Here is a 25,049-nt window from a genome sequence, read left to right as displayed (position 1 = left end):
ACGTCATTGCATCACTCAATCAGCACCTCGGTCGGACTCGAAACAGAAGGCTTCGGTTGGGGAGACAACTCAGCAGTATCTGTGGGATTGTTTCTATCTAGCTTTTCGTCAAACGGTTCATACGAGAGTGCCACAGGTAAGGATGTGTGAAAAGACTTGCATCCGCTATCTCACGTTAGCTTTATGGTTAGCCGGGCGGGCCCTCAGCCAGGTCAATGAGCCCACAACAACCCACGGAGGAAAAGGGAGTTGCTAAGCCTCATCTTAGCTCACGGCTACATCGTTTAGCCTTCTGGAGGTAGAAGAAGCCAAGCCAGCCACTACTACCTGGGCCTTCAAGGTTAGCTAGCTAACAACCGGTAACTAACCACATTTTCAGCATGTTTTGATTTGGAGATKATATGTTAACAGAAGACGTGATTTTAGATCATTTTTATACCAGAGATCATAATCGCTAGTTCAAGACCGGTTGTCCGTTAGCGTTGACATTGCAGTACGATTTGGCATTCGGACCTGTGATTCCGTCTACCAGTAGAACTAGCTAACGATAACGTTAGTTTCCTTAGTAACGTTAATGGCAACCCTTTGTCAGTGTGCTATGTTTGCGTGGCTTAGGAAAGCTAAAATAGTATGAAAACGTAGCAACTGGGTAGCTAACTTTTTCGGAACGCCATGTATTTGTCAGTTTTCTTCTCGAAACTTCATGATAGCCTTGCTGCGAGCAGAGACCGGAAAATGTGTCATTAGTTTAATCACTTTTCTCAAGTGGAATGATAACTTAGTATCGTAGCTAGCGAGCTGAGTTGGCAGGCACAGGCCTGGCAGAGTATAGCTACTAATGTTAGCTAACTCGCTTGTGTAGTTTTTTTTGCGAGACGATCTACTAGCAACTGTTTCAATACATTTAGATTGTTAACCCAATCGAGTTTTCTTGAAGTTCGCATCATAGCACTTTTCGAAGGTACTGTCAAACGATGTCCAGATGTGCCACCTCATCGACCACACTGAAAACAACACACTGGAATGGCAATGCGTCAGTGGGACTATGACACGTGGGAAATCTCCCAGGGAACCTTTCGAATGGACGACGAAATATATGTCTCTGTCAGCTTACTTATTTATACCTTGCTAGCTAACTTCAAGGAAATGCTATTCGGTGGTGGAAAAAGTACCCAATGTCATACTTGAGTAAAAGTAAAGATAGAAAATTACTCAAGTGAAAGTCACCCAGTAAATTACTACTTGAGTAAGTCAAATTATTTGGTTTTGAATATACTTAAGTATCAAAAGTAAATGTAATTGCTCAAATATACTTAAGTATCAAAATAAAAAGTGAAAGTATAAATCATTTCAATTCCTTACATTAAGCAAACCTGACGCAAACCTTTTTTTTTGATTTATGGATCGCCAGGGTCACACCCAACACTCGGACATAATTTACAAWCGAAGCATTTGTTTAGCGAGTCTGCCAAATGAGAGGCAGTGGGGATGACCAGGGATGTTCTCTTGATACGAATTGGACCACAACTGGCCTGCTAAGCAATCAAAATGTAACGACTATTTTTGGATGTCAGTGAAAGTGTATAGAGTAAAAAGTACATTATTTTCTTTAGGAATGTAGTGGAGTAAAATATTCTAACATGGTAGTGATTAAAATCACTTGATACTTTGTACCTAAACTCAGGTTAAGGTAATCTATTATATGAATGAATGAATTACATTTTMATTTTCGTGTCAAATCACCAGTTGGCAACCCATCCCTTACTTATGGGATTAATTGACACACAAATAAACATTAAATTGATTCACAGTGATAATTATTCCGGTGTTTTGGTCAGTGCACACTGCATAAAGAAATCAATACATAATAGTAGATTATGGTTATCTAAGCAATATTAGTAACTGTGTGTTTCAAGCTCTGAATGTTGATATATGAGACCGTATACCACAGGTATGACAAAACATTTATATTTAGTGGTTACCAATAAGGCACCTCAGGGKTTTGCTATATATAGGGAAAGGGGGGATACCGAGTCAGTTGTCCAACTGAATGTATTCAACTGAAATGAGTCTTCCACATTTAACCCAACCCCTCTGAATCAGAGAGGTGCGGGGGGCTGCCTTAATCAACATCCATGTCTTCGGCGCCCGGTTAACAGTGGGTTAACTGCCTTGCTCGGGCAGAACAACAGATTTTTACCTTGTCAGCTCAGCTCATGGATTCAATTCAGCAACCTTCCGGTTACTGGCCCAACGCTCTAACCACTAGGCTACCTGCCGCCACATGGCCAATATACCATGGCTAAGGGCTGTGTCCAGGCACTCCGTGTTGCGTCGTGCAAAAGAACAGCCCTTAGCCGTGGTATATTGGCCATATACCACAACCCCTCATGCGTTATTGCTTAAATAATAACCATAGAGTAGTTAAAATAACAAAATCAAATAAATACAGAAAAATGAAACGGAAGACGTGTAAAAAATATCTGTGACCTTGACTTGGTTTCAGTGCTTGTTTGACACTGATCATGCTCTCAGTTGAAATTCTTCAGTAATGATTAAATGATAAACCTGTTCGGGTAACATTTGATCATGAAAAATCATCTGCCTAGTTTTTGGCCTCATAATTGATAGAGTTCAGCAGAATGGAGAGAACTTCATGCTTAGGTTTCTTTTTATGCTTGGATCAAAGTCCACCAACAAGGCTCAAGAAGTTTGGCCTCCACCGGTAACAGCAGCAGGTGCACCGACCAAGGTTTATTTGACCTTATGTTCCTCTGTGTCCTGTGCCAGGCTCGGTGGTGGATCTGATACCTGCTCTCAGCCACCAAGGCTGTACTCTGCAGAGGCAGCCAGGCCCTTTATATACTCAGGGTAAAAGAGCTCAGCCAGGTTTTAGGTTGCCAACAGTTAACCTGGTTTCCTCACTTCTTGGGCATCTCAGGTGCCCAAGAAGTGAGGGCTCTTTGGTATTGTCCCTGCTCTGAAAGCTCACTTGAATTGCTAGACTAGAGCAAGATAAGTAACAGAAAGTGTGCCAGTGAGCTGACCATTTATTATTGAATAATATCTATGGCATTGAGTCTGGTGTTTGACTACCATCTCTGATTTACAGCAAAACCATCAACAAACAATAACATAACATACCACTACAAGCAATTAGTTTACAGTTTAATTGTTTCCACATGAATCTGCTAAATGTTAAAACAAACCAGCCAAGCTTGTTTGATCTCATATTTGTTTAATCTTTTGATCCAAGAAAGTGCTGGTTGTCTTAAACTCCTGCTTTGCTCACTGTACTACTGATGTTTCAGAATTTAGTCGATCCCAAACTGAGCTGTCTGATTAGGCTATTGTTTATGATTTAATATGTACGATTTCTATGCCTGCTATGAAGGAACTGGTCCTTAAAAAAGAACAGTTATTTGGTATTACAAGTAAACCCAACAATGCTTCTTGAATGTTCTAAAGTTGAGGCTTTTTTAAAGTACAGTCAATGCTGGAGGAAAAATGTGTCTGTAATGATGAGCCTATTTCACAACCAAGCCATGAAAACAAACTTTGATTATTTATTTTTTGGGGGGGAGGGTGGCATTAGGCCTAACTCAACTATAGCTCTAGAAGACAAGTGCTGAACCAGGCTGGTTGTGTTCGTGTTGGCCTATCAGAGGTTGTAAGTGGGGAGCTATAGGTATTGGGGGTTGCAGGATCCTGCCTTTTTGTTAACAGCTAATGAAGTGTCTCTGCTCCGCACAGCTTCTGCTGCCATCACTAAGGGGGCTATATAATGACCCCAGTAGATGTTTCCTCAAAGAGAAGAGCTGGAGCATGTCTTTAGTGCACTCAATATGTGGTGGGGGGCAGCAGGGGTGTGTTTGATTCGAATGTGTGATGTGTTGTTCACACTTTCTACAGTCGAACAGTGTACAATACTGGGAAGCGATTTGAGGGAGGACAGGGACATAGTAGGCCTTATGATTGGGCAAATTACCAAGAAAACCTATGAGAGTGCAGATGGCACACAGCTCAGCTCCTTCCATTGTTTGTGATTTATAGCCACTCGCTCGGGCAGGCTCTTCAARAGATGTGGCAGGTGCCAAGGCTCTTCTTTAGGCTAAGCCTGCCCACTGGCTGGTGTACGAGTCAAGACTAGTCAAGTGCTATTCAATAGCTGTCTTTTAGACCAAGATCCTTAAGTCCCATGCTGAGTGTCCCTGCATGTCCCTGAATCTCTTTTTCAGCATGCAATTGTTAACCACACAAAGTATATAGGGCACATTGTTTTTTCTGCACTTTGATTTCCCACAGCTTCATGTTTGTTACAGCACCCCACAGAATAAAGTCGTACTAACATGGTTATAGTATTGTAACAAGTTATAGTTACAAAGAAAATATGAGGTTATTTGCCCTGATATTCTTTCATTCCATTGTAGGCCTAATTATATTCTTGGTCTTTTCTTTGGAGGGAAATCGGCCAGGAATCTGCATCAATACACTACGAAACACTGGCAAGAACGGCTTGCTTAGTAAAAGGTTGATGGGACAGCCCATTGCATTGCTATTGTGGTGCATCTAATGCAGAGAAAAGTTGGACTATGTTCCYTGGCACAGATATTTTGACCTTGTCCTTAGATTTAAAATGCCTGCTAGAACTTTTATTATTTTCACCTAGCCTACATTATATTGGACCAGGTTGGTTAGGCAGGTAGTCTTGTCTGATTCTTTTACATTCTACAACCACAGTCTGTTGTAGGTTTGAATATTTTCCCTGTATTTAAATTTTTTTCCATCCCGAGAATAAATATATTTTCTCTGTGGTAACCCGGTATTTCCCGCTGAAACCGGAAGTGTCATTCAAAGCATTATAAAGCATATAAATAGGCCTATGTCTGGATTTGATAAGAGCTTTGATCGAAAATGTAAGACTGACGCTACCTGATGCTGATGAGCCATACGTTAAAGACATTTTAAGGAGCCCTAGCCCAAATGATCATGCCGTTATCCAATACATATATGATATAGGCTACTGCACATTACACAACTCTATGCTCTCTTGGGTAAATAAATGAAACTAGCTCCTGTAGGCTAATCTTTTTTAATGTACATTCTATTGCTGTGCTGTATTGTATTATATGGACTGGAATTACGTACATCGTTCAAACCATGTTAAAGCAGAGAACATGGGATTATGGTGCAGCACATGCCGCCTACAAAGTTACAAGTATAGGCTAGCAAATTTGATTTTCATTTTGAAATATAATAGGGCCTATTTSTATTATTAATAGGCTGACTCATACACAACATGACCAAAAGTATGTGGACACCTGCTCGTCGAACATCTCATTCCAAAATCATCGGCATTAATGTGTAGTTGGTCCTGCAATAACAGCCTACACTCTTCTGGGAAGGCTTTCCACTAGATGTTGTAACATTGCTGTGGGGACYTGCTTCCATTCAACCACAAGAGCATTAGTGAGGTTGGGCACTGATGTTGGGTGATTAGGCCTGGCTCGCAGTTGACTTCCCATTAAATCCCGAAGGTGTTTGATGGGGTYGAAGTCAGGGCTCTGTGCAAGCCAGTCAAGTTCTTCCACACAGACCTCAACAAAATATTTCTGTATGGACCTCGCTTTGCGCACRGGGGCATTGTCATGCTGARACAAGAAAGGGCCTTCCCAAACTGTTGCCACAAAGTTGGAAGCACAGAAATCGTCTGGAATGTCATTGTATGCTGTAGCATTAAGATTTCTGTTTACTGGAACTAAGGGGCCTAGCCCATACCATGAAAAACAGCCCCAGACCATTATTCCTCCTCCGCCAAACATACAGTTGGCACTATGCATCTGCCAAACCCACAATCTTCCGTCGGACTGCCAGATGGTGAAGGGTGATTCATCACTCCAGGCAACGCGTTTCCACTGCTCGCTCTCTTTAYACCACTCYAGCCGAYGCTTGGAATTGCGCWTGGTGATATTAGTCTGGTGTATGGCTGCTCGGCCACRGAAACCCATTTCATGAAGTTCCCTACGAACAGTTMTTGCGCTGACGTTGCTTCCAGAGGCAGTTTGGAACTCGGTAGGGAGTGTTGCAACCGAGGACAGACAATTTCTACGTCCTTTAGCACTCGGCGGTTCCATTCTGTGAGCTTGTGTGGCCTATCACTTCGCGGCTGAGCCGTTGTTGCTCCTAGACATTTGCACTTCACAATAACAGCACTTACAATTGACCAGGGCAGCGCTAGCAGGGCAGAAATTTGACGAACTGACTTGTTGGAAAGGTGGCAGCCAATGACAGTACCTGTGATTTCTATTGGCTGCTGTATTTAACATTTAGAAAACAAGAGCTTGCGTACCTCTTCAAATAGTATATTGGTATAAGAAATGCAAAAAAAATAATGTCCTGCAAGCTATTCTAGTCTATCTTTTTTTTTTACATGGGACTCCAAGAGCTAAGGAGCGACACCAGCGGAGCTCAGGTGCGTGCGTATTGTGCAAGAGACGGAGGCTATAAGTTAAGAAGCTTATTATGCATAACCCATCATTAATTACCTAAATATAAGGATAATACTGCATTGAACGTATTACCTGAAAGAGGTAGGCTAGGACATATATATATCTCAATCTAGAACAGGATTATCTATTTGAATGGAATTGATGGAGAGAAAGACTGCGAGAGAGTGCTCGCGCGATGCACTGATTTAAACCAACGATATTCGAGCGATAGTTATTTTTTATTGCAGCTGCAGTGTTTTAAAACAGCCTATCTTTACAATTAAAGAAATTAAGTGACCCCTGAAAGCCGGATGGAGATGGGTCAATTAAATGTGCATTCAGACTTTATATTATACACTATGCTGCAGAAAATGTAGGCCGACCTGTCACAAAAAGTGACCATGGTAAGATGATAGATCTACATGGATTGTGAACTGCGCTCCAATCTGAGATGGTCTGAACCCTACCCTGAGTTTTGTTGATCCATCATGCAGAGGCCATAGAGAAGCCAGATTTAGACATTGGATATAATTTAACACTTCCATTTCACGCCATGCTGTTCATATACATTTTTTATTATAATTTACCGGTTTCTACTGTTATTTATCCCGTGAGAAGAGAGTGGTTTTGTGCTGTAAATCTCAGTAACCGGGTTCCCGCCATTCAACCCTAGTCTTGTAGTACCAAGTGGGTAAACACTCTTTTCAAGATTTATGCCCTGAGACAAGTAACTGTTTCCAAGTGCATCCATTTCTCTGAGAAAGTGAATTACTCTTTTTGCCCTTCATGAAGGGAATGGGGAAGTGGAGGGTACAGTACATTGCAATTATTCATAATAAGCAAATTAGGTGTCATTTAGTGAGGCTTTTTCACCACTGATGTCAGCAAAAGTATATTGTACAGTGAAAAATGCAAGGTCCTTTGCCTTTTTCCTGCATTCAGAGAACTAACTAACTGTCAGAGCGATGCTTCCCTACTGTGCATGGTTTAGCTAAGCCAGATATGCTGTAGATAAGCTCCTGCAACAAGTAATCATACATGGAACTCGATTATCTCTATGTTTTGGGCCCTCAAATCAGTTTCGGAAGTAAATTTGATTTCCAGAACATGTCCTCTTCCAGTCCCCACCCATGTCATGTATCCCAACAGAGCCCCAAGGTTATGTTTATTTTTACAGTGCTGTCTTCATTGAAAAACTATTTGGAAGTACAATTGAATGGTGGACCAGCAAGCTATCTGGTTTTTGATATCTCCTAAATTTACAGCATGCACTGGTGTTGTTCAGTTAGTAAATTCTTAATAAGTGCTTTACTTTCTGCAGGTGGCATGTGAACCCAGTGCCATAAGAAACATGTAATGAAACACTAAAATACAAAATGTCTGCACACTACAGGAAGTGGGTCAAACAAGCGCTTCAGCAAATGATCCTGGTTTGAAAGTAAGTTTAAATTTAAACAAATCAAAGTTAATTCATTTAAATTAACCTGGATGGGAATTATTTTTATGAAAAAAGCCTGACTAGTAACCTAGTTTTAAGAAGTTGGTATGGTAACTTTTCCATAGTACCATGTCATTTTGCGCGTTCATCACTAGGATATGTGAATTACCCAAAACCTGCATTGACAGAACATTGGTGTTTGGCTGCCTTCCTAACTAGAGATTAGAGTGGGAGTCAGGAGCAAAGGATTAGGCCTGCCATTACCAGCTGACTACACCAGGGATAAACTGAAAGCTGAGAACATTCTCTCACTTTCATAGGCACAAGACGTCCACAGTTTCTAAATGTAATGCTCAGGTTTCAAGTCTAGAAATTGCTGGTCTATTTGGGAAAGCAAGTTGACTTTAGCATTTTCCAAACATTGCTATAGATTCAAGACATAAGAAGTTTGCAACGCAATGTACGAGAGGTAGTCATGTTTTTGGGGAGGTTGTTTTTGTTTAATACTGTTACAGCTTTGAAAATGTAGGCCTAGACATTTGGGGTAAAGTGGCTCATTATTATTTGCTATAGAGTAGAACAGATAGTGAGTAGATAGTGAACTTATCTTAAATAGAACAGGCACAACAATAGATAGACCCCTCTACTCTTTCTATGTATCCTCTCATTATTCGCTGCCACAAAGATATCAATCATTTCTGTGATTTTTCCTTGAGGGCCTGTGCTCGTCCTCCTGACCTCGGAGCACTAATCAGTGTCATTCAAAGACACAGAGTGGGAAAACTGGAGTGCTGCATGGAATCTGGGTCAATGCTGCTGACTCACCCTTTATTCTGTGTTGCTGAGAGATCTATTTTGGCATTCAGGCAGATGTGTGTTTGTGTGTGAGAGAGCGCTCAATAGATCTAGGCTTTTGTGTCTGTGACTTAGCTGCAAGATCTATTTTGAATTATTTTAGTTCGCAGTTTTCCATTATGCAAGGCGACTTGATAATGTTAGATGCTCTCACTCAGAGGGCTGGCAGCATAATAGTCAGGGAAATGGATGTAGGAAGTTGAACTATTCCATTACGGATGTTGCCTCACCTTATAGCCTATACAGTATGCCAGATGTAGAACAGTTGTGTAGGCAATGGGGTCCTATTGGATGACATTCTGTACGACCACATACCTCCTACTACTACAATAGTGCATAGTTTGTGTTGCCATAGCTCCAGTACTGCAGTAGTGTGTGTGGTTGACCTCCAGGGGTAAGGTCGTAACTTGATATGTGCAGGCTGGAGGCTCACTGCCCTAGCCTTGCTGTCCACCTGCTGCTCTGTCTCTTAACCACAGGCATTATTTCAAGGCTTTGGAGTTCCTAACTTGTTGCAAGTCTTAGCAGACTGTCAATAAAATTCAGTCTGACCTACCTTGAGTAGCACACATGTTGCCACCTCCGGGCCAACGGCTTCATCAGTTACTACATTATTAATGCTATTTCTCACATATTATTAGGTATCCTAATTGTAGTGTCATCTATCCTTATTGAGAAATCTTTAAAAGACAACACAAACATTTCCGGATTATGGCAAGGTCACTCTTTCATTGTCAGTCTGGTAGTAACGGGTAGGCTAGACCCTTGTAGCATCTTTAGCTAAAGTAGTCTGTCCTGTAGGAGGGCTGCTTAACACCCTACTCCTTTCTGTTTATGCACTAATCCCTCCCTCTTCACACAAACTCTACAGTTTATGGTGATGAGGGAGGGCCCAAGACTCATGAGTTGTTCTTGATGAGGACAGAGTTATAGGCTAGGCCTGATTGGTTGGTAAACCCTGGCAAACACACATTCACACAGCAGAGCACTAGTGGTGGGAATGTGAGGAATTTAGAAAGATGTCATTGTGTTTTAAATGAATGTAATGGGCCCATTTTTAAGAACTGCTTAGTAAAGCAGTGAGGGTAGAACAACATGTTATTGAGCAACAACAAAAAAAGAAGTGTACTCTGGCTGACAAGTAGGTGCCTTGGGGTCTTTATGTCTGGTGTTGAAAGATGATTTATGCTCTGGTCAGGTGCCTCACACTGTTTGTCTTTCACAACAACAACAAAAAATCGAATATGAGTGCAAATGAATGGTACTGGGGTGGTTGATACAGAAGACTGATCGACTTTGCATGTGTGAGAGAGTGAAAGGGAAAGCGAGAGAACTTGTTTTCGTATGGTGGTGACAAATACAGACACAGAGACACTTGAATGTGGCCTGGCTTGTGACTGAGTATTTTTAGAATAGAACTGACTGTGACGGGGGGAGAGATTCTGCTTGTTGTGATAACAGACTGCCTACATTGACATGAGATCATTTGAATGTCGAGGACAGACCATTCAGCCCATCTATTCTCACCATTAATCCATTGTAAACAATAAGCCTTGGCAGTGCCACCCATGATGTTGAAGTTGAACCAAATGAACAAATCAATATAAGAAGCCAGTGTTTTGAAAGTAAAAAATGGACCAGTGGAACAAACACTCCCTCCTGGCTTTCCATTTAACTGAAGTATTCTATGGTTATTGAAAATCCCATTTCCTTTAATGTGGTTTATTATGCTGGTTTATTATCATTAGTAGTCTATTATGCAAAGTAAATAGGCTAATATTTAAAAAGTGCATACTGTACAAAGCTGTTTGTTGCACTAATGTATTTCCTTTCTCTTAACAGGGTCCTTTTTTCCCCCTCCCTCACCCCTTTTTCCTGTCTTTTATTTCTGGTTCATTTATTTTGGTGTTGCTACTTGGAGAGCATTGTCATCTCAGAGGCTGAGCACAACTACGTCGATGGTTTGGGGTCAGCCGGCGCCCACTGACGGACAGAAAGGCCCTGTGGATTTCACAGCACACAGAGAGGAAACATGAGCACAGCCAAGCCCAGCGGGCTCAAAGCGCCCAGCAAGATAGGCAGGCCGACGGGGGCGCCAGCCACCAAGACCTCCCCTTCCACTGGTAAGATCTCCTCCTCAGCATCAGCGGTTCACATGGCCTGGCTGCTTCTCATTCCAGGCTGTGGGAGCTACAGCACTTAACCTCTGGCTTGGATCATCATCAATCGGCTTACGGTTGCAATAAAAGGGGCTTTACTGCTTCGTCAGTCTGGATCTGCTGATTTAGATTTGATGTAGACCTTATGCTGTAGACCTTATCAGTCACTGGCCATTTTGGAGCCGCAGGCTATAGTATTTACCCCTAAAATCTCTCCAATATGGTGGATTACCTATATTTTTCAGTAGGAGAAATTGGGTGAAGTGAGTCTACTAGAGGCTTTAGACACAGCGCTCTTTATCTTGCTGTGTGAAATGTGCTGCTATTTTGTTTCAAAGCGTTGACAGTCAGAGGTCATATGAAAATGTGACTGTGAAGTTTGACCTCTTGATGTCATCCAATAAACAATTATTTGTACATTGGTCAGCTGTTAACATTTGACCAAGTTCATTTGTATATAGAATATCAGGCAACAGTAATTGTTGATGGTATGTAACATATGGCACTATGGGCTAAGAGTTTGAAACTATTGAATAACAAGGTAAATGTGTCATGTTCTGTGAGCTAACTCCTTCATGTTAGATCTGTTAGCTCAGTGAAGTTGGCTCACTGGCAGTAATTGAATGTTTTCCACCCGTTTCCCTGCAGCCGGACCCAAAGTAGTCGCAGCTGACAAGTCCACTCCAGGTGGAGGTGCAGTGGGGACGCAAGATGGCGGGGAGAACTTCCAGGTCGGGGAGCGGGTGTGGGTGAATGGGAACAAACCTGGCGTGGTGCAGTTCCTGGGGGATGCTCAGTTTGCACCAGGACAGTGGGCTGGCATTGTGTTGGATGAGCCCATTGGGAAGAACGATGGCTCGGTGGCAGGGGTGCGCTACTTCCAGTGTGAGCCCTTGAAGGGGATATTCACTCGCCCCTCCAAGCTGTCCTACACAGAGGGTGAGGCCAACGGGACTCAGACAGCACCTCCATCCCGGGCTGGGTCACCCACCCCCTCCACCGCCAGCCTGGCCTCTCACACCCCCTCTGTCAAGAAGGCCTCAACTGCAATGCCCGCCACTCCAGCCTCCAACCTGGCACGCACAAACAGCGAGTCTATCTCCAACCTCTCAGACACCGGCTCGGTCAAGAAGGGGGAGAGGGAGCTGAAGAATGGAGACCGTGTTTTGGTATGGCTTAGTTCATTAACACTTTGAAAGCAGCGGTTATTTTTGATCAGGCAGCTTTTATCCCGAAGCCTGTTTCATTCCGTTCGGTTAATAGGTGTGAATGCTTATTTTTCTGCACCTGCTCGCTAGTTCATCTTTGCAAGTTGGTCTCAAATGTTCCCCCTCTCCCCTGGGCAAGCCCCGGCTCCACCCACTCCTCTTGCCCCTTGTGTGGCGACTTTGCCGTAAATACAGGCTGGTCTCAGAGTCATATGACGGACACCTTTCACCATTGTAATCACTCAGGAATGTGTCTGCAGAACAGTCTCCACCCACCTCACTCCCAACTTCTCACTGACCAATGAGAACGTACGTTCTAACACGCCTCCGTGAGCTCAGTGTCTGTGTATAGTCACTCGGTTCACAGCCAAGTTCTGTCCTCTTATGAGCACCTTCCTTCCTGAGTGTTGGCCAAGGCCCCTCTCTCTTTCTCTCATAGTCAGCTTCAGGCTGTGTAACACATTGTGTTGAGAGGAAGTGTGTCACTGACGCTCAGAGGAAATGTGACAGGGACTGTCCAACAAAATACCATATATAGTAGCAAACTAAAACAAACTCGTCTGTGGAGATACAAGATCAAATATTCGCAATATTCACTTGAAGGGAGGGTGCTTTTCTCACTTCTCCCTTTAGAGAATTGGAAAAGTAAATGCTGACTATGCATTTATCAGCTCTTTGATGTTGACAGGTTGCATGTATTGATGATTATTATTATGTACTGTTGCCTTAGTGGTTTTATTGCAAGCCAAGCTAGTTACCCTCTAGGCGCTTGGATATTCTTTCTGTAATGAAAAGTGCTCTATAAGTTAAATTATTATTGGTATTATTTTTATTAGGCTTTTCTGAACTCTTTCTTTGTACTGTCTCTGCAGGTTGGTGGCACAAAAGCTGGTGTGGTTCGCTTTCTTGGTGAAACGGACTTTGCCAAGGGAGAGTGGTGTGGTGTGGAACTGGATGAGCCCCTGGGAAAGAACGATGGGGCAGTGGCAGGAACCAGGTAATCAGACCAGAGAGGATTATTACACAGGCTTGAGAAAGATGCCACTCCCTGGCAACCAATTGGCATAAAAGAGAGTTAAGAACAGCCAAGTCTTATGGGTGTTATTCATATATTGTAAAAAAATTAATAATAATAATAATAAAGTTGGCACTGACATGTTTTTTGTCTTATGCCTTTAATTTGTGTTTCCCCAGATACTTTCAGTGCCAACCCAAGTATGGCCTGTTTGCCCCGGTCCACAAGGTCACGCGCATCGGCTTCCCCTCCACCACGCCGGCCAAGGCAAAGACCACGGTGCGGAAGGTGGTGGCCACGCCCTCAGGCCTGAAGCGCAGCCCCAGCACCTCCTCCATCAGCTCCATGAGCTCTGTGACCTCCTCTGTCAGCGCCAAGCCCAGTCGCACAGGCCTGGTGAGAAACACGAGCACACACACACTCAAAGACACACACTCATAAGTGCACACACGTACACACCTGCAGTGTAAACAAGATGTCTGTTCTTTAATTGGGTCTTGTCTGGTAGAACTCCATCCCCCAATTCACCAGTCTTAAACACTCTTCTCTGGTCCCCCACCACAGTTGACAGAAACGTCATCACGGTACTCAAGGAAGATCTCTGGCACCACAGCAGTTCAGGAGGTGCTGAAGGAGAAGCAGCAGCACATCGAGCAGCTGATGGCAGAGCGTGACATGGAGAGGGCAGAGGTGGCCAAGGCAACCACCCATGTGGGCGAGGTGGAGCAGGAACTGACCCTGCTGAGAGATGACCAGGAACAGGTCAATACACACTCCCCCTTATGGCTTATGCATACACACACACACACACGTCCCCTGTCATGGTTTACACACACACACACACACACACACACACACACACACACACACACACACACACACACACACACACACACACACACACAGCATACAAAGTTCGCTCTCAGGATTATTTACACACACATTCCCCACAGATGAGATCCAGGACGTTCCAGTATTGGAACTCTCATTAGCAAAAGTGTATTATGTCATGCATGACAATGACAAACCTGGCGCCATGAAAACACCTTAGTGCTGTACCTCAATCAAACACTCTTGTCACATAAACCTCTGCACTGCCATCTGCTGTCAATGCTCAATACTGTAAATGAAAAAACATATTTGTTTTTTTTACAGCCAGCTGCTGGATGCATAGCTGCCTTCGATAATAATATAGTTTTTTCTTGGGTGTCTCAGGACCTATATTCATGACCTGTTTTAATGAATGCATATTCATGTGTATCATGTGAAGATGGAGGCCAAGATGGACCAATTACGCACCCTGGTGGAGGCTGCTGACAAGGAGAAGGTTGAGCTGCTCAATCAGCTGGAGGAGGAGAAAAGGTGAGGCTTCAGAGGGGTGTGGGGTGACAGGAGACCTGGGGGTGACAGGAGACCTGGGGGTGACAGGAGACCTGGGGGTGACAGGAGACCTGGGGGTGATAGGAGACCTGGGGGTGACAGGAGACCTGGGGGTGACAGGAGACCTGGGGGCATGGGGTCTTACTATGGGTATAACTATGTGTTTATAAGATTATCAGCACAGTATCACAAAAGGAAAATGGGTGGGGGGGGGGGGCAGATGAATTATGTGTATCCAATCTCCACAGTGGAGTGTTGAATTTAGAACCTAGAATTTGATTCCAAGTTCAGATTTGAAACCCTGTTTCAGACCTCTTGATCCATGATTCCTTTTCAGACCTCTTGTGTTCAATGTTTCTGAACTATAATATGAAGTGTGCTCTGTGTGATAGAAAGGTGGAGGACCTTCAGTTTCGCGTGGAGGAAGCTTGCATTACCAAAGGAGATCTGGAGGTAAACACACACTGTTCTACACACACTCCAAAAATATGTATACGGATTTCCTTTGTATGCACAGAGTAGAATCTTTGATTCACATGCCCCTATCTCAAGTCAAAATCTGCCCCTAAGTGACTGGAATTAATCACTTTGATGCTGAGGTGTATCAGAAGTACCCCACTGCTGCAGCTCATCAGGACTGCAGTTGAAACTCCCTGTCTTGTCAAATTGGGACATTTCGAGGTAAAAGCGTTTTGATGACAATGCAGACTGGAGTTCATCTCTGGAATGAAGTCACTCTGCAACATCCCTGCTCCCGATCCCTGAGATTAGAGTGGTGCAGAATGTGCCTTATAGTTTCTAACGTAAGGAATTAATATATCTTACAGACGGTCACTATTTGGAGACTCTGTAATGTATGCATTAGATCAACAGTTTGGCCTCCGGCTTGGGATTTTAAGTTGACAGGGTAGTGATCAGTGACATCTCCTTAGTCTAGAATGCCAAGGACTGAGCATTAAGTATTCTCTCCAGTCTGTCTATGTAGACCAGAGATCCGTCCTGCCCAGTGTCCACAGCCATCTCATATGCCCTGTAAAATGAGACTGACTGAAATCTCATTCTCTCTATGGTGCTGATGGCACTCACAAGTGACAGCAAGGTCATCCATTCCCACATGGAGCAGGGTTGTGTCAGAATCAGATCTGACTGAGCCCGGCTCTCATGCGCTTCTAGTATCCATGAAGTCATGCTACTGCGCATTGTAGAGGGTCAGCCTGAGCATGGCACTGCGCAGACTCGCTGATCTACAAATAACGCCCCCAAACTACTATTCCAAATTTGCGCGGTGCCTTTCTCAGGCCGATCTGCACAAATCTGGAGGTGTTTCTCATTTCATGACTATGTAACATGTAGAAATCCACACAGTGGGATTCACATAGCTTGAATGTTCCTAAAGTGTTTTGGAACATAGTTTGCTTGAAGTGAACACCTGATCCGAGAATCATTTTAGGAATTTGTTGGTGTTTATTTATTTCCTGTGTTCCACTCGTTAAGAAATACCAGTGGTACATCAGACTAAGGTTAGCACAGTGTTGTTCCCCAACACATCTCTCTAGTTATATTTGATGGGAATGAGGAAAGGTGGGCAATTTTGGGGGAAAACAACTAACTATTTCTGCCTCTCCCTTGGCAACCCATATCTTTGTTTATGGAGCAGAGACTCGGAAGCAAATGGGCTCAGGGTGGCTGTTAACATGAACATGATTTGTCATTATCTATCCCACAGTGCCACTACAATCGGGACCATCCCAATTACCCTGAAGGCATTCCACTACAAACGTTATCTTTAAAAATGAGTGCCACAGGGTTAGAAGTAATACCCCTTTTTTTATCTTATTTTGTTTGCGTACTAACGGTCTGTGTACTAATTACTGCAACAAATGTATTAAGCACATGCATGCAGCTTTTAAAAACAAACAAACTTACAAAAAAACCTCAAATCAAACCAACACGGCAACAGTTGACGGTGTACTAATGTTGTCCTCTACCTACTTCAATCAGTGATGTTACTGCTTCTGTTTCCTCTCCTCCCCCTGTCCTTCATGTTGGCCCAGTGCTAAGCATGGAACCACTGGAGATGCTCCCCTCCACCATCTCACAGGCTTGACCTCTGACCTTCCCATTGCAATCTGTTGAAATTTAAAGTAAATGTTCTGCACTTGGTAGCATTGAATTATTAGGGGCATTTTAACCTTAATATTAAACTTAATGTATCAGTTTTGGGAGGGGGAGGTGTTTATCAGAGTACTAGTCCATTTTATATGTTTTGCCCCATATTCTACAGTGTTTACTGATTTTGTCTGTTCTAAGTTGTTTATAAATGTACATGGGTTTTTGGTATTTCTTTATTGATCTACTGATCAGTGGTCTTTACAAATGGGAGCAATCACAAAAGAGAGAGAGAGCAGTGTTGCTGTCCCTTTTCTGTGCATGAAGGCCCTTCATGTCATGGAGTAAAACGGGGGGGGGGGGTGGGGTCTCGTCCATTTCGATTTTCACTCATTTGCCGGCTCACTCACTCAGTTCACACATGCCTCTATGCATTCCTTCATAGTCTGTCCCTGTCGTGGTTCACCAGGTCATTCTGCATGTATTCCTCTGCATACCCATAAGTATAACACATCTCCCCATTTCCCTTGCTCCTTCTCCCATATCCTCATATCACCTTCCTTCATCAACATCCCCAATGCTCACCTGTGCTAGGCATGGGGTACCCTTCCCCTCCCCTCCCATCCCCACTCCACCTCCCTCAACACCCTCCTCCACCCAACCACCCACCCGCAAATCTTCCCACCTCCCTCTTCCTCTCTGTGTTGGGCTGGCATGTGATAGTGGCACTGGTTGTGTTCTCTTCCTCTCCCTTCTTTACTAACAGACGCAGACCAAACTGGAGCATGCCCACATTAAGGAGCTTGAACAGAGCCTGCTCTTTGAAAAGACCAAAGCTGAGAAACTCCAGAGAGAGTTAGAAGACACTAGGGTAATGGATCTTGCTCTACATAGCTCTGCGTTTGGAAAGAGGGGTGGAGTGGGGGTGGGGCCAGGGTAATGTTGAAAATCTTGGGATGGGGTACAGAGGATCTCCAGATACCTGTAGCACTGGCTTCCATATGCTGTTTTTCTGACCTTTTCTGCCTTAGAGGGTTGGGAACGGTAGGAGTCAATATTTACAGTGCCTTCAGAAAGTATTCACACCCCTTGACTTTTTTCACACTTTGTTGTGTTACAGCCTGAATTTAAAATTGATTACATTTAGATTTTTTTTTGTCACTGGCCTACACACAATAACTGTATAATGTCAAAGTGTCTTGAGAAATCTTTACAAATTAATTAAAAGCTGAAATGTCTTAATAAGTATTCATCCCCTTTGTTATGGCTAGCCTAAATAAGTTCAGGAGTAAACACATTTTCTTAATAAGTCACAAGTTGCATGGACTCACTCTGTGTGCCATTATAGTGTTTAATGTGATTTTTGAATGACTACCTCATATTTGAACCCCACAAATACAATTATCTGCAAGGTCCCTCAGTCGAGCAGTGAATTTCAAACACAGATTCGACCACAAAGACCAGATAGGTTTTCCAATGCCTCGCAAAGAAGGGCGTTTTAAGTTGATGTATTTCAGTCCTTGACTTGTAATGTTCTGTACTATGTATAATGTCATGTTTCATGTGGACCCCAGGAAGAGTAGCTGATATCTCTGCAGCGGCTAATAGGGATCCTAATAAATACCTTTTAGTAGATGGGTAAATAAAAAAGAATATCCCTTTGAGCATAATATTGAATATCCCTTTGAGCATAATCAAGTTATTAGTCTTTGGATCGTTTATCAATACACCCAGTTACTACAAAGATACAGGCGTCCTTTCTAACTCAGTTGCCGGAGAGGAAGGAAACTGCTCAGGGATTTCACCATGATGCCAATGGTGACTTTAAAACAGTTGCAGAGTTTAATGGCTGTGATGGGGGAGAACTGAGGATGAATCAACAACATTGGAGTTATTCCACAATACTAACCTAAATAATAAAGTGAAAAGGAAGCCTGTACAGAATAAAACAATTCAAAAATATGCATCCTGTTTGCAATAAGGCACTAAAGTAAAACTGCAAAAAATGTGGCAAATACTATTCATATTTTCAAGCATGGTGGTGGCTGCATCATGTTATGGGTATGCTTGTCATCGGCAAGGACTAGGGAGTTTTTTTGGGGGGTAAAAATAAATGGAATAGAGCTAAGCAAAATCCTAGAGGAAAGCTTGGTTCAGTCTGCTTTCCAACAGACACTGGGAGACAAATTCACCTTTCAGCAGGACAATAACCTTAAACTCAAGGCCAAATATACACTGGAGTTGCTTGCCAAGACGACATTGAATGTTCCTGAGCGGCCTAGTTACTGTTTTGACTTAAATCGGCTTAAACATCTATGGCAAGACTTATAAATGGCTGTCTAGCAATGATCAACAACCAACTTTACAGAGCTAGATTTTTTTTTAAAGAATAATGTGCAGATATTGTACAATCTAGGTGTGCAAAGCTCTTAGACTTACCCAGAAAGACTGACAGCTGTAATCGCTGACTCAGGGGTGTGAATACTTATGTAAATGATATTTCTGTATTTAATTTTCAATACATTTGAAAAAAAATCTAAAAACATGTTTTTACTGTCATTATGGGGTATTGTGTGTAGATGGGTGAAAGAACCATTTGTGTTGTAACAACAAAGTGGAATAAGTCGGGGTATGAATACTTTCTGAAGGCACTGTAGCTGCATTTGAATGTCACTAAGCAAACATTGAATGATGTAGTTGTCTAATCTTTTTACTTGCTAGCAACTAATATTATCTATTGGCCTTATCCGTAGTTCCAAGGTGTGTGCTACCAATTAAACCAATTTCAAAGTTGCTTTATAATATGCAGCATCTTACGCAGGGTTTCATTTTCTTCCCATTTTGTCAAACATGAACCATTCACATTCCTGTGTGTCACCGGTACAGCAATCGTAACCACTTTACTGCTGTCACTGAAAACATTTGAAAACATCAGGGTTATTTTTTTCTATACTTTTAGTTTAACTATACAACAATTCTGTTCTTTTTAGATTAGGTTTTACCCAGAGAACGGCAAAGCCGTCTGATTCTTTTGCCTCTTTCTCCATGTGTTCCTCTGCTCACAGTTAGCACACAGTCTCAAAGACTTTGCTGTTAGGACATGTAGCCAGACAGCACCCCTATATACAACCATCCCTTATTCCCAGTGGTCCTTTGTCCCACCCCCCCAATCCTACAAGCCCCAATTGCCCTGCCCATCTAGTATCCCCCGCCTCTTGTAAGTCTCTCTCCTACTCCCATCCCTTAGCAATTCTTCTGTGCTTCCCTCAGGGGTGTCAGCCAATGCAGGGGTATTCAACTGCCATTCTCAAGAGCCGTAGTCTACTGGTTTTATTTTCCTTCCGGTCCTTAATTCATAGGTTGATATCATTAGTTGGCAAGAAAGTCTATCTGGTTTTATTCTGGTCTAAATCGACCCCTGATTAAAAGGTAAGGATGAAAACCAGTAAACGCTGCAGCACTTGGGGAGTGTAGTTCAATACACAAGAATTACATGTGAGGAATGATATGGTTTTATTTTATATCCACTAGAGGGCAGTGTAATATTTCAACTGTAGGCATCCTATGTAAATGTGGGATTGCACTGTTTACTTGCTTTACGCTACTACTGCAACTATGGTGGACATCTGTTTCTATAGGACCCTCTTTGAAAAAGATTCCTCCCCGTAGACCTATCTGATGGCAGGGGGTTTCAACAGCTACCCTTTTTTCCTGTCAGTACATGCACAATCACAATGTTTCCAAAGGTTGAAGAACACAGTTTTGTTTGAGCCAGAGTTGTGCCATCCCATAGGTGGCCACAGTTTCAGAGAAGTCCCGCATAATGGAGCTGGAGAGGGACCTGGTGCTGAGGACCAGGGAGGTGGATGACCTGCGGTTGCGTCTGGAGGCCCAGCAAGAGTCAGAGGGCTCAGACTCCACTACCTCCCCTCTCCTGGAGGAGGTGAGCTCTCTGAGGGCTCAGCTGGCTTCTCAGGAAGACCAGCAACGGGTTGAGCATGCCGGGATGAGGGAGAAGCTGGCAGCGGAGGAGAAGGCACACAGTGAGGCAATGGCCCAGCTCCAAGTCTCATCCACCAAGATTTCCACTGACAACGAGCAGTTGAAGCTGCACATCAGCCAGAACGAGAAGGAGAATGCAGACGCCATAGAGCTGTGGAGCTCTAAGCTGGAATCTGCCATCGCCTCACACCAGCAGGCCATGGAGGAGATTAAGGTTTCCTTCAGCAAAGGGGCTGGCTCCCAGGCGACAGAGCTGGTGGAGACCAAGAGTGCCCTGGAGAGGCTGAAGGTGGAGCACAAGCAGGCACTGAAAGAGGCTGGGGCCAGGTGTGTGGCAGAGGCTGCAGCCCGGGCACAGGAGACGGGGGAGCTCAACAAACAGCTGCTGGTCGTGTCAGAGGAGAAGGAGCGCCTGGAGGAGAGCCTGCGGTCCAGTGTGGAGAGTGCTGAGGAGCAGCACCTGGTGGAGATGGAGGATGTGCTAGTCAAACTGCACACTGCTGAGCTGAAGGTAAAGGAACTGGAGGAGCAGGAGGCTAAGCTAGTCCAGCAGACCCAGGACAGGGCCAAGGAGGTCCAGGAGCAGGTGGCAGCTATGGAGGCTCTGCACTCCCAGGCAGGCCAAGGTAACCAAGAGCTCCAGAGTTTGAGGACCCAGCTGGAGGAGACCCAGAGACAAGCTTGCTCACAGGGCAACAAGGTAGGTCCATACCCATACCATCCTCCCATTGTCCATGACCGTATCCAGTTTCTATTTTACGTCCATGTGAGTTTTCCAGAAATATTGGCATGAAATAAATACAACTGGTATGTCATGTTATGATTTACCCTTACCTTCAGTCATTACTTTGTTTCATTTGGATTCATTTTTAGCTTGTCCTTCATATTCATAATGTCACACATTCATTTCCCCCCCCCACCCCAAAATGTCCTCCATGTTCATGGTGTCATGCCCTGGCCTGTGGCTGTAGGTCGGTGAGTTGAGCTCTGAGCTGGAGGGCAGGCAGCAGGAGATCCTCTCCTTGCAGGAGAGCCTGACCACTGTGCAGCAGAACACAGGCTCTCTGGAGCAAGAGCTGGGCAACGTGGTGAGTACTAGCGCTTATGTGGGGTGGTGAGGAGCCAGGGAATGGGAGTGGGTGGCCTTGCATGACTGATGGGACTGTAAGGCTTAAAGTAAGCTCAGGTAAGGAAGAGCATAGTATTGAAATGCTAGCTTTTTGTTTTCATGGGAATGATAAAGTATCTACCTATAGGTAGACCTTCAATTATACACTTATGATGAAACTTGTGTATAACATTAGTAATTGGCAACCATTTTGAGGTTTGTGGAATACTTTTCTGACTAACGCACGCACGGATGTATTCATCAAAGTTTTATTTCCTCAGAAACAAAAACTGTCAGAGAGCACAGACGATCAGACTAAGTCAACACAAACTATGCAAGGTAAATATATTTACTTTGACCATGTTGGTCCTGTAACGTTAGTCTTTGTTTTCTTATTACTTGTGTTACATGTGTTTTTATCAGCAAGACGCATCATATTCCTAGAGACAAAATGTTGACTTCAAGCTAATTTAATGACTAACAATGATGTGGTTTTATAAAAAATTATGTATTATATTGGTCCACAGGGCCAGGCAGTACACAGTAGATTAGTACATATAGTACATGTATTTGTGCTGCATGGTGTTAAGCGCTTGAATGACGCAAGCTAATAGTGTCAGTCTCTTAATTCTCTCTTTCAGAGTTGCTTCAGAAGCTTGGCGAAAAAGAGGGGCAGTGCACATCGCTCTCCACCGAATCAGAGGCTCTTAGAAGCCAACTTGCAGGTCAGAACACTGGCCAGCGCTGTGGTTCTTAACCTACAGGACACACAGCTCAATGTGACCATTCTCCCTACATGCGTTCAGTTGTGTAACCTACACCAGGGGTCTCCAAACCTGCTGTTTTTTGTTGTAGTGTTTCTGGTAGATAGCGGTTCCCAAACTTTTTATAGTCCCATACACCTCCAAACGTTCCAACCTCCAGCTGTGTACCCCCTCTAGCACCAGGGTCAGCGCACTCTCAAATGTTTTTTTTAACATTATTGTAAGCCTGCCACACACACACTATACAATACATTTATTAAACATAAGAATGAGTGTGAGTTTTTGTCACAACCCGGTTCGTGGGAAGTGACAAAGCGCTCTTATAGGACCAGGGCACAAATAATAATATAATAATAATCATCAACAATTTTTCTCTTTATTTAGCCATCTTACATATAAAACGTTATTTGTTCATCGAAAATTGTGAATAACTCACCACAGGTTAATGAGAAGGGTGTGCTTGAAAGGATGCACACAACTCTGCAATGTTGTATTGGAGAGAGTCTGTCTTAAATCATTTTCCACACACAGTCAGTGCCTTTATTTAGTTTTCATGCTAGTGAGGGCCAAGAATCCACTCTCACATAGGTACGTGGTTGCAAAGGGCATCAGTGTCTTAACAGCGCGATTTGCCAAGGCAGGATACTCTGAGCTCATCCCAATCCAGAAATCTGGCAGTGGCTTCTGATTAAATTAAAGTCTCACAGAACCGCTTGTTGCAATTTCGATGAGGCTCTATTCAGATATCAGTAAGTGGACTGGAGGCAGGGCATGAAAGGGATAATGAATCCAGTTGTTTGTGTCATCCTTTTGGGAAAGTACCTGCGTAATTGCGCACCCAACTCACTCAGGTGCTTCGCTATATCACATTTTACATTGTCTGTAAGCTTGAGTTCATTTGAACACAAAAAAAATCATACAATGATGGAAAGACCTGTGTGTTGTCTTTGTTAATGCAGACAGAGAAGAGCTCCAACTTCTTAATCATAGCCTCAGTTTTGTCCCGCACATTGAATATAGTTGCGGAGAGTCCCAGTAATCCTAGATTCAGGTCATTCAGGCGAGAAAAAACATCATCCAGATAGGCCAGTTGTGTGAGAAACTCGTCATCATGCAATCAGTCAGACAAGTGAAAATTATGGTCAGTAAAGAAGACTTTAAGCTCGTCTCTCAATATAAAAAAACGGGTCAATCCTTTGCCCCTTGATAACCAGAACACTTCTGTATGTTGTAAAAGCGTTACATGGTCGCTGCCCATATCATTGCGTAGTGCAGAAAATACACAAGGGGCCTTGCTTTAACAAAGTTAATCATTTTCACTGTAGTGTCCAAAATGTCTTTCAAGCTGTCAGGCATTCCTTTGGCAGTAAGAGCCTCTCGGTGGATGCTGCAGTGTTCCCAAGTGGTGTCGGGAGCAACTGCTTGCACGTGCGTTACCATTTCACTATGTCTCCCAGTCATGGCTTTTGCCCCATCAGTACAGATACCAAAACATCTTGACCACCAAACTCCATTTGATGTCACAAAGCTGTCCAGTGGATTGCAGAAGAGGATGTCTTCCTTAATTGACCCCCATAAACGTAATGGACATATACCAGGAGCTGTGCCAGGCCCGCCACGTCGTTTGACTCATCCAGCTGTAACACATAGAATTCACTGGCTTGTATGTGAAGCAGTAATTTCAAAACATCTCCTGCCATGTCAATGATGCGTGAAACAGTGTTGTTTGATGAAGGCATTGTCTGTATAGTTTTTTGGGCCTTTTCCCCCAGCATTGTCCCAGCCATATCCGCTGCAGCAGCAGGAAGAAAGTCCACCACAATAGTATGGGGCTTGTCTGTCCTAGCCACTCGGTAGCTCACCATATAAGACGCTTCTAGCCCCTTCTTATTAATTGTATCTGTTGCTTTTATGCATGTCACTACTTGAATGTCGTCTTTATTCTCGCTCAAAAAACTCCCGTGGCTTTTTTTCTCTCAAATTGTCACGTTTCTAAATGTCTGCACAAGAGTGAACGTTTCCCGCTAGAGAGTAACGGTTAATGTGATTGGATGTTAATTATTCAACTAGGCTACCTGTATTTGACATTGTGTTGTTATTTCGCTGAACACTATATGGTTTAATTTTATTTTTGGCAGTGAAACGAGGCTACTCAGGCGAGAATAAAACCTCACCCAAATGTATAGGCCCGTTGGAAAATATAAATGCACTGATACAGTATGTTAGCTTGTTATGGCTGGGAATTGCCATGGACCTCACGATACGAAATTATTGCGATACTTAGGTGCCGATACGATATGTATTGCGAATCAAATCAAACTTTATTTGTCACATGGGCCGAATACAACAAGTGTAGACCTTACTGTGAAATGCTACTTACAAGCCCTTCACCAACAGTGCAGATTCTCACGATTCTATATGTATTGCGATTCAATGCTGCAATTTTATTGCAATTTGATGTTCCAAACACATTACTCACTATATTTCTGCTGCAGAGAGACGAGAGAGCATGAGAAAATGAGT

The 25,049-nt window shown here is 43.4% G+C and overlaps 1 protein-coding gene across 6 annotated transcripts in view; it reads left to right on the top strand.

The window, feature by feature from the left end:
- The window catches only part of LOC111974511 (CAP-Gly domain-containing linker protein 1), a 45,635-nt gene continuing 20,586 nt past the window's right edge, over positions 1-25,049 (top strand). Inside the window, exons 1-14 of one of the 6 annotated variants that reach the window (XM_070447038.1) lie at positions 1-359; positions 10,624-10,904; positions 11,589-12,109; positions 13,021-13,145; positions 13,343-13,559; positions 13,728-13,925; positions 14,434-14,525; positions 14,936-14,996; positions 16,270-16,356; positions 17,419-17,523; positions 20,446-21,354; positions 21,626-21,742; positions 22,044-22,101; positions 22,404-22,487. In XM_070447038.1, the coding sequence (XP_070303139.1) occupies positions 10,814-10,904; positions 11,589-12,109; positions 13,021-13,145; positions 13,343-13,559; positions 13,728-13,925; positions 14,434-14,525; positions 14,936-14,996; positions 16,270-16,356; positions 17,419-17,523; positions 20,446-21,354; positions 21,626-21,742; positions 22,044-22,101; positions 22,404-22,487 (2,665 nt within the window). In that variant the 5' untranslated portion in view covers positions 1-359; positions 10,624-10,813. The remainder of the gene's footprint in view (positions 360-10,623; positions 10,905-11,588; positions 12,110-13,020; positions 13,146-13,342; positions 13,560-13,727; positions 13,926-14,433; positions 14,526-14,935; positions 14,997-16,269; positions 16,357-17,418; positions 17,524-20,445; positions 21,355-21,625; positions 21,743-22,043; positions 22,102-22,403; positions 22,488-25,049) is intronic. The other 5 variants (XM_070447035.1, XM_024002246.2, XM_070447039.1 and 2 more) reach the window with 5 other exon arrangements.

This window comes from Salvelinus sp. IW2-2015, linkage group LG15 (genome assembly GCF_002910315.2).
Source record: "Salvelinus sp. IW2-2015 linkage group LG15, ASM291031v2, whole genome shotgun sequence".
NCBI lineage: Eukaryota > Metazoa > Chordata > Actinopteri > Salmoniformes > Salmonidae > Salvelinus > Salvelinus sp. IW2-2015.
The sequence above is the reverse complement of the archived record's forward strand: the minus strand, read 5'-3'. Positions and strand labels throughout refer to the sequence as shown.